General features: G+C 38.9%; 1 protein-coding gene across 2 annotated transcripts in view; it reads right to left on the bottom strand.

Moving 5' to 3' along the window:
* LOC147216893 (glucocorticoid receptor-like) overlaps positions 1-14983 on the bottom strand; it is a 63374-nt gene that overhangs the window by 22114 nt on the left and 26277 nt on the right. For both annotated transcript variants that reach the window (XM_086176754.1, XM_086176753.1), the window contains exon 3: positions 1062-1231. In XM_086176754.1, coding sequence (XP_086032880.1) covers positions 1062-1231 — 170 coding nt within the window. The remainder of the gene's footprint in view (positions 1-1061; positions 1232-14983) is intronic.

Genomic DNA, 14983 nt, shown 5'->3' with positions numbered 1-14983 from the left:
CTTGTCAAACAAGAGAAGAAAAAAAAAAGGAATTTGAGGAACTGATTTGAGTCTGCCGGGATCTGCAACAGGTGGCGAAACAGGAAGAGCAAAAAAAAAAAAAGGAAAAATAGGTTCAGATGTCTTCCGAAGAAAGAAAACGGACATAGGAGAGAGCGAAAAAAACCTGCAGATAATTCATCAGCCGACAATTAGCATTGATTTCCGATGTTTTGTCCGCTCAGTGTGTGAGAGCGCTGAATTTGACATCTAAAACCAAATAAAACTAATCGTTTCCCATGAAGGTTTTGGAGTTACGTGTCGACACCGCGTCGCCCGATCTTTGATCAACATCAAGATGTGCATTTATTACGATGTTATAAATGAAAAAGCTGCTGTTGCTCTGATTTTTTTCAAATCTGCATCCATTTACACCCATCTACATCGAACACCACCCCATAAAAAAATTAAACAATATGAAAGATGATGAAAATGGTAAGACAAATTCCAGCGAAGAAATTTTGCGCTCCTGCAAAGGTCATCATGAGATCAACCCAAAAAGCTGTACTTTTCGGACCCCAAAAAAGCTAAAACGCAGAACTCCTTTAAAAACAATGGACAGATTTCTTATTATTACTTATTATCATAATTAAAATTTTATAGTAATGCAAAATAGAAGGAAAAGATTTGCTAAGTTTATCAACTGATTAATTTTAAGAATTATGATGCTAATTATTTATTTAAAATACTGATGTAACTAAGTTCCCTATTTGACTGATGGTTTTTATTCTTCACCGCAGATCATGAGAAACACATACATAAAAGCTTTGTCGGGTGAATTGTGAGATTTTTCCGAGAAAGACCAACAAGTGGCCATTTACGTAATTGCTCGCTGCACTCAGCAGACTGACTGCAGACGCAATGCGTTTTTTTTTGTTGTTTTTTTTGTATGCAAAAGTGAATAAATGAAACATTGGGATGCGGGTTCGATGGACTCGATGTTGCCTGACGATCGTAATTGCCGATGTAAACCCGGGGAGCGTGAGGTGCAGGTGAGGGGAGGGGGGTCGCGCGGTACCGACCTTCCACCGCTCTCTTGAAGAACACCTTGCAGCTGCCGCAGGTCACGACCCCGTAGTGGCATCCGGAGGCCTCATCGGAGCACACCAGGCAGATCTTGTGGGTCTGCCCGGCCGGCTTGGACTGGGCCTGCAGCACCGGACCGTTGCTCTCTCCTGTTCTGGACGACGAACTGGAGAGGAAAAAAAAAAAAACATGTAATTATTCATGTATAGGTGTATTACTAAATGTGGGACAAAGTATAGAGGAAAAAAGAGCTTGTTGAAGCCTTTATTTAAACCTTTTCTGCATTTCTCATTATTCCCAGAACCCACAGTAACCACAAAAACAGACACAGCTTTTCTCTAGATTCTCAACCGCCTGATTCGTATGGTTATTGGACAATTTCGCTGGCTGATAGCTGCCGCTGTGAGCTTTGCTAGCGGAGCTCTACATCAGCTGACGTGCATAAATTCCAGGTCAATACTTTCCAATGTGCATTAATCATTTGCGTTACGTATGATAGATGGATGGAAGGATAGGTAAATAGATAGATGGATGGATGGATGAAAGGATGGCTGAATAGATGTAAATTTATAATAAATTTTAATCAAAAATGTTATAATTTAATAATGTCATTTTTTTAATTGAATAATTCGTTGAAAGGAATAATCAAAAAAAAATTGTATTTACGATTTATTTATAAACCACTTTACCATCAAACAAGAGGAAATAAGAGTAGGAATGAAATTGAAAAGAAAAATCATTCGTTTATTGCCTATTCTCAGCGACGTGATAGGGCGAGAGGTTTCCAATTATCCTCCTGCACGTGGCTATGGATATGGATGAGACTGTGCCGGTGAAGGAGGGGATCATATGACCGCCGATTACAAAGGTTAAAATATTTGCCCATTTTCTTGTCGCTGTCATTTAACATTTAGGGAGTTAAAGTTGTTTAAAATAAATAACATTCTTCTTTTATTTACATTGTAATTGAAATGTTGATATTATTATTGTCCTATAATTGTCTTTTTCCTGTTCATCTGCTACAGTGAAATTGAATTATTCTAAATATATTTAGCATCCTCAACTTTATTTCACTGAGCGGCTATAATACAATAATTGCAGTCACAAGATTAATGGCTGGCAGGCTGCATTTTTACTTTAACAACCACTGCATTGAATACTTGAAAGTATCTTATGTCCAACCTTTTGGGATATCTCTTTTTTTTTTTTTTTTTTCAAATCCATCATTCAGGGGATGCAACATGCTTGGTAGCTCATTGCTCACCTAAATAAAGCACAAGTATCTTGTCATTTTGTGATCTAATGCAGTTGAGAGGTTGCTATCTTAAGCGACGGGACAATAATGGGAGGGGAAACTCACCATGCTGAAAGGCATTTTAAGACTATGGAGAAAGTACATATGTGCTGCACACTCTTTAAAATACCCTTATACGTGTTATGAATGTTTTTTGTTTTTTCTAGAATGTGACAGAAAAAAGGTTGAAAAACCAGCAAGGAATTGCTTTGAATGCAAAACACTGTCCAGTGTCTTAGTATCCAACATGCTTAATCGCAATTGACTGACAAAAAAGATTTAATCATGATTGTGATAAATTAGAAGCTCAGCTTCCAAACGGTTCTAATCACAAACAAATCAGGCTCCGAAAAGAATTTCTGATTAAATTTTAGTCAAGCTGAAAACAAGCATTGTTGTACGAAACAAAAAAAAAACACAGTAAAATCACAGGCTGTTCAGATCGTGGCATTGTAGCGTTGTAGCGTAGCGTAGCGGCGGGCGTGCTACTGCACGTTGTTAACAGCATTCATCGTTGTGTTCTACTGTTTAATGCCTTTTTCAGTAAGTTGACCCTTGTTATGGCTCCCAAAAAGGTAAAAAGTACCAGCGATAGTGGTGTTAAGAAAAAGTTAAGAATTCCAGTCGATACGAGGGGGGAAATGATAGCTAAACGTGAGAGTGGTGTTTGCGTTACAGATCTCGCCAAGCACTACGACATGGCTTGGTCAACCATCTGTACATGCCTGAAGAGCAAAGATGCGCTAAAGTGGGCTAATGTAATTAAAAAGAGGGCAATGTAAAGCCAAGCAAAGGTCTCAAGTCTTATAAGAAGTAGAAAAAAGTTAGTTTTGATTAATGGAAGACAGCTTGTTGGAAACAGTGTTAGCATTAGCATAAGCGTTAGCAAGGGTCTAATATGCAAGAAGGCTTTAATTTTTCTGATTTAGTGAAGAAAACACCAAGTGCTGTCAAGAAGAGAAAGAACACTAGAAATACAGCAATAATTACGGTTACATTTAATTCCTCTGTTTCTTTTGCCAAAAATAAACCCATAAAAAAGTTTCAAGTGTTTGCATGTAAATAGGATTTACATTGATTTCAATGGGAAAACATGATTCGGTTCACGAGTCAAAGGAGCAAATAAAATTCACAAGCAGGGGATCTACTGTAATTATGTAAAAATGAAATGGTAAATCTACCAAAATGGCAAGAAATGAAAATACAAAAGGATGGACTTGCGAATAGGAAAAAGAAGAAAAACACCCCAAACAAAAACACCTTTCACTCCCATATGATTTTTTTCAATGTGTGTGTGCACGTGTGAGGATCCAGCATGGCTTAAAAAGTCTTGAGCCACTTTTAACTTTAGGTTATAGCAAGCATTGGGTATAAAATAAGCTGAATATTGACAGGTCTGACGGGTTTGAGATTATTCAATGTGGACCAATGGAGAAGTTCTAGCGGTCTTTGTCGCCATTCAAGGTCAAAGGTGAACTGCAACAGAATTACACCGAGACCCAATGTGGCCCAACTCAGGGGGGTGAGGTTTTCCGGTGTTGACGATCGGATATACGTAGGCCCCCTCTTTTTATCAACCGAAAAAATACATTAAAAAAGAAATAACCTTGTTCCGCGCGCGCAAACAATGTCAATGCACTGAGGCTTAGCAGAAATACTGAAAAGCTCCAAGGCTCTGGCACACAAAAGCAACAAACTGAACAAAATGCGTCTGCTGGATTTAGTGAGTATATTTTCATTTTGTTGGAATATAGCACCGTGCCCCATTAATAACTCCTTTCATCCTTCCATTGAACATTTTATTCAATTGCGAATGAGCGTGATCTAATTTTGAATAATCAAAATGTCGATTTGTAAAAACCGCATGAATAATTCCTCTCCATCGGAAAGACAATAAAAAAACCAGAACGGACACATGACTTAAAAAATGTATTACGCCGTCTTCATTGAATTAGTACCACATGAAGAGGCGGTGGAAAAAGAAAGATCGACAGCGAGCAAATGATCGGTAATGACTGTCTTCGCCCAGCAAACAGCCAGCGGAGGCGACGTGCACGGAGGAGGCAACGAGCACGGAGGAGGCAGAGCAGAGTTGCCTTGACCCGCTGAATCACTGAACGATTGTCTGCTGTGACAACAATGAGAACCGATTAGAGAAACCCCGTCCCCTTTTACTCCCCCCAGGATAAAACGATTAATTTGAGGAGCTAAAGTTGGGAGACAATGACGTATTTTAGCGCAAATGCAAAAATATGACATTTTGGAAAAAAAAAGAAGACCAAAAAAAAAGGCCATTACTACCCCATTAAGGTCAACTGTCAAATATCATCTTTTTCTTTAACTTAAAAAAAAGGAAAAGACTGACGGCTTATAATGATGACTAAGGTTTGCTGTTCTGGTTTTTTTTTTTTTGGTGTTGCTTTGTTTTTCTCTCCGCCGGTGACTCATGTTCAGCATCTCCAATGGAGGCGGGCTATAAGAGGAACATAAATGTGCCAGCCTCTTGGGTTCTTTCCTTTTTTCTTTCTTCTCATTTTGCAGATTCTGGGATTTTAATGAATGAATCGCCTTTCTCCGAATCTAACTTGGTAAATAATTAACATTTTATCAGCTGACGCAGCCCACTATCATGCTGTAGTGACAAGTCTCGCTTTGTGTCTCTGCATTAGCATGACCGGAGCTGCTACTGCCAGTCGGTTAGTGTCACTCACTGCCTTGTGGCTATATCTTCTAGCAAAGCCCTTTTTCCCGGTTAGCGTGATGAGAGTCATATTTTGGCTGTCAAATCCATCATTAATGCGCTCAACAAAGAATAATAAAAAGGCATACCCCATGGCGGACCCTTTGGTCACCTCTTAGCACCAGTAGCTAGTCTCTGTGAGCAACATGCTAGCTGCCATGCCAAAAACATGAAGGTATTAAGGTATTATCTCTGTGTCGACGGCCTATACCTTCCGTGGTTTTGTTACACGAGAATAAAACTAGGTTACTGCGCTCTCCCGGGCCCTGGTTTGGAAAATCTCCAACCTCATTCTAAGCACACCTTTGTCCAAGGACTATTGCGCAACTTGTCCGACATTTGAAATGGGCCTGGTTGATTCGGAAAACCGGAAGCCCTGTCACTATTTTAAAGTGATGGGCAGTTTTGAGGGTGAAAGTATGAAAGGACAAGTTATGAAAATCTATGTGGACATCTAGTGAGGCACATAAAGACACACAAATGGCAAGAAATTCTTGGAACGAGTTAGCCCAAACGTGTACGGAAGAGAGCATTACCTTTGCAACAAAATAGGAAACGTCATTTGTAGAAAACGTGATGACCGCTGTTGTGGACTAGAACCTTACCCTAAACATTGTGAAACAAACCCCAAAATGTTGTGAGCATTGTGTTGTTTCTGTCAGAATCTTCCAATGGCTAGTGTCCGACCGGTGTTGGCAGGACCGAAGAGAACTTCCCTGGATTTCTCGCCAAAAAGAAAACGTCACAGCCAAGAAGGAACTATGTTCTTTGCGGCGTACCGAAGGGCCTTCAGCCTTCAATAAGTTCTACAGCAGATCCTTCATCCAGGCAGAGCCGCTGGAAGGTATCTATTGTGTTTGCCGCATGTAGCCTACAAACCATGAAATAATAAGGAGCAGCTACAGCATGAAATAAGAGCAACTTTATATTTTAAATCATATTTTATTTTATCAATTTAAAATTAGAATGTATTATAATATAAAAAATATAAATAGAAAATAAAAATATAAAGATATGACATATATATATATGAAATGTACATTTATTATTGTACATTATTATTGTAAAAGAAATTCTACTAAAATTGGAAGTACACAAAACCCTTTGATTAGCAGGCTTTAGCTGGGGAAGTTCATGATAGAAATATATGTATGCTATAATCAATGCTATTGTGCAAAATGATATATATTCAATGCTTTTATCATGCTAAATAATTTTTATTTGGTCATTATAGAATAATTCCAAAAGCACAGGAAACACATTTAGAGTCACACATGATTTCGATTTAATTTTTCAAATGACACGTGGACTTATAATGTAGGGGGCAGATCATCCCTTCCCTATTTAAGTTGCTTTTTTTTTTAAATGTTCCCTGCCGGGAGTTAATATTTAAACACTGAATTCGGGGTCTTACAGGAAGCGCAGAGCCATCCTATTACTTGTATATGAACCATACGTGAGCTTCACTTCCTCTTTTCATTACGGCACTTTCTCTAAGACGTCAGCAGAGGGAAGATTTATTTAAGACAAATGTTCCTCGCCCCGCCTCCGTACACCACAATGTCAATCACAAACCCTATAAATAGTCGAGCCATTTATTTAAAAAAAAAAAATTAAAAAAAAATGTAAGAAAACAAGTCTGTTCGGTGATACCGGTAGGCTCCGTCGCCAGCAATAACAACGTGTTATGTAAAACGCTCCCTTGTGTAATTTGATTCCTTAACTTCACGTTACCTTCCCTTTGCTCTCACTTCCTCACCCGATCACCCTCTTGTACTTTCGTTGCACATTCTCTCAATTCCTCCTTCCCCTTTCCCCTCCCGATGTTATCTGCCAAGGTTATATAATATTACTTCGACTTCTGCCGCCGCCACCCAACCCCATGTGCAGCCTCTAAGCCAATGGAGTCTCACTCCTGGCAGGGAGTATGGAGGAGGTCAGGCGAGTCATGGGATTATCCAACTCACCTACCCGGAGACAAGCGCTCGGCATATGAGTGCGTTTTTTTTTTTATGTGTGTGTGTGTGTGGGACCAATAGGAAGCATCTGTGTGTGTGTGTGTGTGTTGATGTGGTCTTTGAATCACTGAGTGGAGCCTTTAGTCGCTGGAGAAGAGCGCTGCTATAAGGCTACCCTTGTTTGAGAAATCATCATGTGATTGTGTGGCTCCTCCACCCCCCCACCCCTGCACCCCACCCACTCCAACCCACCCATTCCCCCCCCACCCCCACTCACCCAACCCTCACATGTGCATCTCCTACAACGATCAGTTCCTTGAATCATCGTTTCCTGCGTCTGCCTATTGCTGCCTGCGTGGAATTCATATTTTCCCACATATTGGCGAATGGGGAAATGAGAATAAAAAAAGAAATAAATAAATGAACGGAAGTGTTGTGTTGATATTCCTAAGTTGAAAGACTCGTGCTATGAAGTCATAAAGAAAAAAAGTCAAGAAACTTCAATTTGATGTGTCACACTGTACGCTGCGCTTTTGGTAACGAGACATTTGATACCACGTGCACAGAATTGTAACGTTGCTTGGTGTCCTTGTGCCTTTGTAAGGAGCGAATGAATCTAAATCCCACCGCAGATTCGACGAGGGGGACGAGCAGATCCTACATGAGAGGATCCATAGCTTGGAAATGACAACTGGATTTACCGCTGAGCGGAGTGACACAAACAGCGTGTTCCTACCGATGAGCAAACAATGCGGGTAACCATGGTAACGCAAAAGGCAGCAACATCTGCTTGGACAGCATGAGGAGAAAAAAAAAAACAATGACATAAAAAAAAATGTCACTGATGGAAACTAAATTGCCTTCGCTGAAAAACAAATATGGAATGATTAGAACGAAGAGAAGACTCATCCCTCTCGACTTGGATGGTTTTAACAAACAAAACCCCTTGATTTAATGTTGTTTGGATGAAGACGCCTTTTCCCAATTGTTAACGCTGAGTTAACAAGCTGTAGTTAGGGGGAAAAACTACATAAAATGCATGCCCAAAGATATGGACATCTAAGAATGAAAAAATATATGATCAGTACTCAACCTTGCACAGGGGTTTGGAAGGGAAAAAAGAAAGAACTGGACACATTAGTCCTAAATGTAGCTTTTCCATAATCAAATATTTTGCCAATTTCCTTATATTCATCCACTCTCTATACTGGGGGCTGGAAAAAAAAAAGCCCATTTCTTCAGGTCAAATTCGTAATAAAGTATTCATGTGTATCTTTCATATCTCAACCAAAGTGCTCATTTTTCCCCAGGCCAGTGTCTGTCTGTGATCAATTTTGGATGCTGACAGTTTCAAAAAGCCACATCGTAAAAAAATGTGTTAGCTTTCTTAAAACACATGCAACACTTTTTTGACTCGGGGCTCTGCGAGCTGTAAATGTGACGCGTAAACGCAAAAAGACATTCAGACATCAAGTAGCTGACAAACAGCTGAGTGCAAACTGATGATTTCTTCAAGAGATCTCACACACTTGGCCATCTCTCGAAGTAGTGTTGAAGCAGGACGCGTCATCGTAGGCGAGTCAAGGCCCGTCATGTTGGATTTTTATTTATCTGGCACCGAATCACAACACAGTTGTTGTTGTTTCAAACAAGCTGCGGAAACCTCAGACGGATCCCTGCTTGCGGGTGCCCATCTGCCTTGAACGGTCGGGATAGAAAGGCGAGGGAAGGACGCAGAGACACTTCGTCTAGGAATACGGGACACGTGCTTTTGTTTATAAAAAAGAAAAACACACCAAAAGAATTACCAGAAATGTAGAAAAGCATGGTTGAAAAGAGATGAGTAGATTTGCTCTCACCGAGGAGTGAAATAAGACTCAAGTTCATCAACATCAACGAGTGCACGTCACAAGTATTTGTATATTTCAATACGTGCGAGCTGACCTTGGCACGGTATTTCCTAAGAGACGCGAGACGTTAGCAGAATTTTGACGCTCCGCCGTCAAGTGCCCTCCTCATGAGAGAACACTACAAGGAAACCGAATTCCGCCGGGTAACATTTTGAATTACAGCACACCACTTTTTCCTTTTTCACTCATCTCAAAAAACATTTGGAAAGTAAGAAAATTCAAAGTTATTAGAGATGTTGTGCTGAAGCTCTACTCCATTCCAGTCATCTGGTTTTCACTGAGCTTTAAAACCATTCAATGACTTATCTTATTGTACGCTGCGAATAATATGCCATTGAGCTTTACCACCGTTGAATTACAGTGAAAAGTCCAGCATCGCATCAAGAAAGAATGTTCATGCGTCAGAACTTCCAACTTGAAAGGCAGCAGTTTAGTTCTGAAATAAAACACGAGGCGATAAAAGATATTAGACCTGTCCCTTTACTATACTGCAGAAGTGGAAAAGAGAAAAAAAAGGAAAATAAAACAGAAGTGACACGTTAGGATCGTTGCAACAAGATATCGCCGTGGGTGTTATCTCAGTGAACTCATGTGACAATCAGGCACAATTATGGTGTCGCATCACATTTTGTTGCAGTTGTATATAAAGAAAAAAAGTGGTAGAAGCATGGGAAAGTAAAAAAAAAGGGATTTGGAAGTGCTGTCATGAAGAGACGGTAAGCAGACAGAGCCGGTCACCCGTGAAAGAGCAGACCAACAATACGAGGGTCGGGGGAGCGGGGGGGGGGGGGGGGGGGGTGATTGAGCGTAAAGTGCGGTAAGAAGACGGGACAGTTGGGGCCTTTTTTTTTTTTTTTTTTTTTTATACCCGAAACTAAATGTCAAATGTCAAGGAGCAGCTGAAAGCAGTTAAATGCGAAATGCAATTTCTGCTGTTCCTCTGCAGGAGAAGGTTCAGGCTACATGAGGTCACATGGTGAAACCCCGGAGCGCAGCAATGCTGTATTGGAATGTGGAGCTTTACAGGAAATTGGGCCACATGGTGGAGACCACAGCGAGGGTAGCCCAGTGCAATGGCTCAGTTTAATCCCTGTTTTTTTTTTTGTTTTTTTTTTTCTTATCTTAACGTGGATTTGTGACGCGCGAGTAACTAATTGGTAAAAAAAAAAAAAAAAAAAAAGCAGATTTTGAAATTGCCTGGCGCCGAATGGAATTTAAACAGGACGCCATCAAAACAAAAGAATTCTGGAAGACTTCTTTGCTGAACGCGAGCGAAGAAACTTTCTTTCAGAGCCAATACCTACAAGGATTTAAAAATAAATAATAAAAAATAAAAATATAAATTAAAAAAGAATTTAAAGAAAACATTTGTTAAGTTTGTTTGTTTTTTTAGGCCCATCTAAAATCAATAGTCAGGTCGATTAATGGTCAAGACCACTGACCATACAGTTTCAGATAACATCCGTTTTTTTTTATCCAATCTAGGTTAAGGTTGAACTCCAAAGTTAGATTTAAACGAGTGAAATACCACAGTGAGACATTGAAAACTTGTTTTGTTTTTGGGGGAGCACATTTTGGGTTGGGTTATGTATATGATATAAACTTTCATTCATTATCAATAACACTTATCCTGCACTCAGGGTTGTGGGAGTGCAGCCAGAGCCTATTTCACTGAATCACGGATTAAAAATCTGTGCTGTAAAATTGCAATAGCATGTGGCATAGTGAAAAACCTGTGATATAAAATTGCATCGTGGATTAAAAGTCAGAATTTTTAAAGTTTATTATCATCAAATGATATAGTTTTTAAATTCATTAATGTGTTTTCATTCATTATGGGATTACTATCATTTTATAATTTTATTATATGATTTTTAGCTATAGCACGTGTTTTTGTGGTACAAATGTAATTTTATGGTAAAAATTGAGGGTTGTGACCAACCAGAGCATGGTGTTCTGTATCCTGGGCTCTGATTGGCTAAGCAACCATAGCATCATTTTTTACACCTCCTACGCATAGCATGCATTCAGCATCAGCCTTGTCCATTCAAATCGACGTGCGAGAACTACTATTTTCAGATTATAGGAAGTGTTTATAAGAGTCTGCAAAAGGTCAATAAGATTGTAAGGAGGGTTATAAAGCTTTAACATATATATATAAATAACAAAAAAAATATATGGTCACTACGAAGGGCCTGCTGTACTGCATGAGTCTTGACCACCTGCAGAACCGAAAGGGGTTTTTGAATTGAAATACTTCTTGTTATGAAATAAACAAGTACAACTGACACAACGTTATCACAGCAGCAAAGTTAGCACTCCCTCCTCCTGGCAAGAAGAATACCAAAAACATGCAGTAAGCTAATTGAAGACCCAAATTTGCCCGATAAGATATATCGGATGATTATAGAGGTCCAATGGAATTGGACTAACAACCAATCAGCAGCCACGCTGGGACATTAAAATGGAATGGCCCGATACCTGGTGTGATCTCAGGGAAAACCAGACGGATGGACAGTCGAACAAAAACGGACATTGATGGAACAAACATGGCCTCCTTTGGCAGAACAAAGAAGCGAGAGACGGAGAAAAAAAAACTAAAAAAAAACCCCTTCAATTATAGATAAAGTTTCAGCAAGTATTTTAATAATTGATTATAGCTGCACCAGTTAACACATTGTCAAGTTGTAAATTAATTGCCAGCCATTTTGGTGATGTGTTAAGTCATGCATTCCAATTTTCCCGTCTCCGCTCATCAAACGTGAATCTGGCAAAATCAGATATCCGAGACAAAAAAAGAAAAAGAAAAAACTCAAACTGTTAATCGATTTTTGAAAATGGCTGAGATGATAACAAAGGTGTTAACAAAAGCGGAACACGATTAAATGATTCGGCTACAGCATCTAAAATGTTCGCTCCTCCCCTGCCGTAATTGGAATATTCCAGCTTTTTTTTAACAGGAAAACAAAAATTAAAAATCAAAACAAAACAGCAATATCACCTATTGCTCCCATTATTGATCACTCATTTGATTATGCTTCATGGTTCAACTAATGACGTAACAGTAAGTGCTTTAAATAGAGGGCAGGACCATACCAACTGCAAAGTTTAACGGGGGGGGGCGTATGGCCCAGCAGAGGATGGAGGCGCAATATTAACACTTGCAGCAAAAGTGTTGTGTATCTGTGTGTGTGTGTGTGTGTATCTTCAATTGCTCCGTGCCAATTCAATTTGCTGCTGACACGTAGTGTGTGTTAAATCAGATAGATGGCGGACGCCAGAGGGAGACGGCACCCCTCCCTCCCCCACACCCGGTGCCCTTATGTAATTAGCTTACGTTTAGTGCCTTAATGTTTTACCCCAACGCAAATTACCCGCATGAAAGGCCACATTTACTCAAAACCTTCTGGAATACTGACCAATAGTTTAAAAAAAAAAACAAAAAAAAACACACTTCTCAGACAATGCAAAACAAAAAACGAAACAGAATATTTATCGCGCCTGAATGCACCCTCCACCTAAGGTTGTTTTTACTTTTTTTTCCCACAAAAAGCCGTGCAAACATACATTTTTTTCTTTTTCTTTCAATGTGAATTCTTTTTTCTAAAATTCTAACAAATTGATCTTGCGATACAAATACATGAAGTATTGATTTACATTTCACATGATTTCAGTCTGTTTATGTTAAAGCTATTGCGCTCTTTTGTTAGTTTTTTTTATATAGATAAAACTACAAACGGCGAGCACATGAAAATGTTTTGATCAAACACGTGAAAATGTTATCATATCAAACCCACAGTATTTGGCACTCTCTTCGGAAGAACCTGTGCCCTAGGTCGAGAACAATGGAACCTCTGCAACTCCAGTTTAAATCACTCGGCTGTGTATTGCCGTGAACTAGCAGTGATCAAATGCATTGTGGGAGCCGACAGTGATTACGTAACTCAAAGGCAAACATGGTTTAATGGTATCAAAACCGTAACTCGATATAAAGGACTGGGGAGGGTATTTTAATTTTTTTTTTTTTTCAAGAAAACCATAAAAAGGTGTTACAACTTTGTATTTATACTGTGTATCACTCTGGTGTGCATTAAGTAGCTATTTAAAAGAAATAAAATCAGATTAAAAGTGCAACATTTTGTAATATACAGCTCAAAAAACTAAAGGGAACACTTAAACAACACAATGTTACTCCAAGTCAATCACATTTCTGTGAAATCTAATTGTCCATTTAGGAAGCAACATTGATTCATTTTGACTTGTTTTAATGACATTACATCACAGTTGGATCAGCCTGTAGTGTGTTTTTACACTTTTATTTTGAGTGTGAACCCAAATCCAGACCTCCATGGGTTAATAAATTTTCATTGAAAATTTTGTGTGATATCGTTGTCAGCACATTCATCAATGTAAAAAAAACAAAGTATTTAATAAGAATATTTCATTCATTCAGACCTAGGATGTGTTATTTTGGTGTTCCCTTTATTTTTTTGAACAGTGTATTTGAATTGCTGCCATTGTAACTCAGTAAAGAAGAAAAAAAAGGAGAGCGAGTGGTGAGCGATGAACTGCACGGAGAAGATTAAAAGGAACAAAAAAAACACACAAATCATTCCAGTGTACACGGAATATAAAAATAGTTTCAACATACAACACGAGGGGGAAAACAAGGGCCGGGCTGAGTGAAAAAAAATAAACAGTCACCCGAAACTTGATATATTTACTGCAAGCGGCCCCCCAGGGTTTGCTCTTACACAGCACGTGAGAATAACCCATTTGGATCTGCTGAAGATGAGAGTAAAGGGATAGGCTAGCGGTGAGGGCTAATATTAAGCCCAATAAAAGGTACTGACAACTATCTGTTGATTGTTTTGGAAACATCTATTGCTCGTGACCGATTCCAAGAATAGGCAGTGAACGTCACAAAGGGGTTTTAATTCATCTTAATTATGCATCAGCTTCATTTTTAATGATCTTAACGCTGATTTTTACCCACAGATCGGTCTGCAGAGGGAAGTGGGGGGTGTTTGTCAGTTGGGATCCAGCCTTACTATTTTCAGCAAAGCGGTCTCTGTTACCAAAAGCCTGAACGACGGTGGCAAACGACCCACACGCGTGCACGAGGGCGGGCATGTGGGTGCCGATAAATACAGAGAGCGGCGAACGGCGACATCAGCAGTGGGAGTGGGAGCTGTGATGGCTCCGACGGGCTGATGGAGGGTTGCATTTAAATACGCCTACCATCCCTGTCTGCAAAAAGATGAATAAAGAAATAAATAAAAACCACAAATACAGTTGAAAAATTCTGATTAAGCTCATTAAAAGCATTTATAGCATGGTACCAAAGGGCATGCGCACATAAATATAATGTTATTACATTTGTTGAAACAAAAATAACCTTCATTTGATTTCAAACCCAATAAAGTTGCATACATGCATGATTGATGAACAGGTTTATAAAAAAAAAAAAAAAAAAATCAAATATACCATTAAGGGATACATATTACAGACTTTTAGAGTCTGTAACACAAGGTGAGTGATGGGAAAAATGAAAGAAAAAAAAGAAAGGCTGAAATAAAAAGCACGTGTTTAAATCCCCCCCTCCGCCTCCAGCAGGCAAAATAAAAAAAGACAAAAATAAAAATAAATAAATAAATAAATAAAAAGGAAAGAGCTGATCCAGTTTCGGAAGATAGAAGAGTAATTGATACAAGCAGGAGAGCATAATATTTGAACATATCAACAAATCAAAAAAATTGACCAATGACATACTAAATACTCTATACTAACATACTCATGCCTTGTTACACCAATTTATCTATAAAAATATTAAATATATAAAAAATAAAATATATTAATAAATAAAGATATGAATACAGAATCCATGTTATTCACAAAAGACAGTGCCTTTTTTTTTTTTTTTGGAGATAGACATTTCGTTGTTTTTTTCAAAGCTACATCCGAATCTGTGACACCGTGATCTTGAATCATGATTAGACGAGCTTTAACAAGGCGA

This window comes from Fistularia commersonii, chromosome 29, assembly GCF_037954325.1.
Source record: "Fistularia commersonii isolate RoL2024-O1a breed Wild chromosome 29, RoL_Fcom_v1.0, whole genome shotgun sequence".
Lineage (NCBI taxonomy): Eukaryota > Metazoa > Chordata > Actinopteri > Syngnathiformes > Fistulariidae > Fistularia > Fistularia commersonii.
This window is presented reverse-complemented; position numbering and strand designations above follow the sequence as displayed.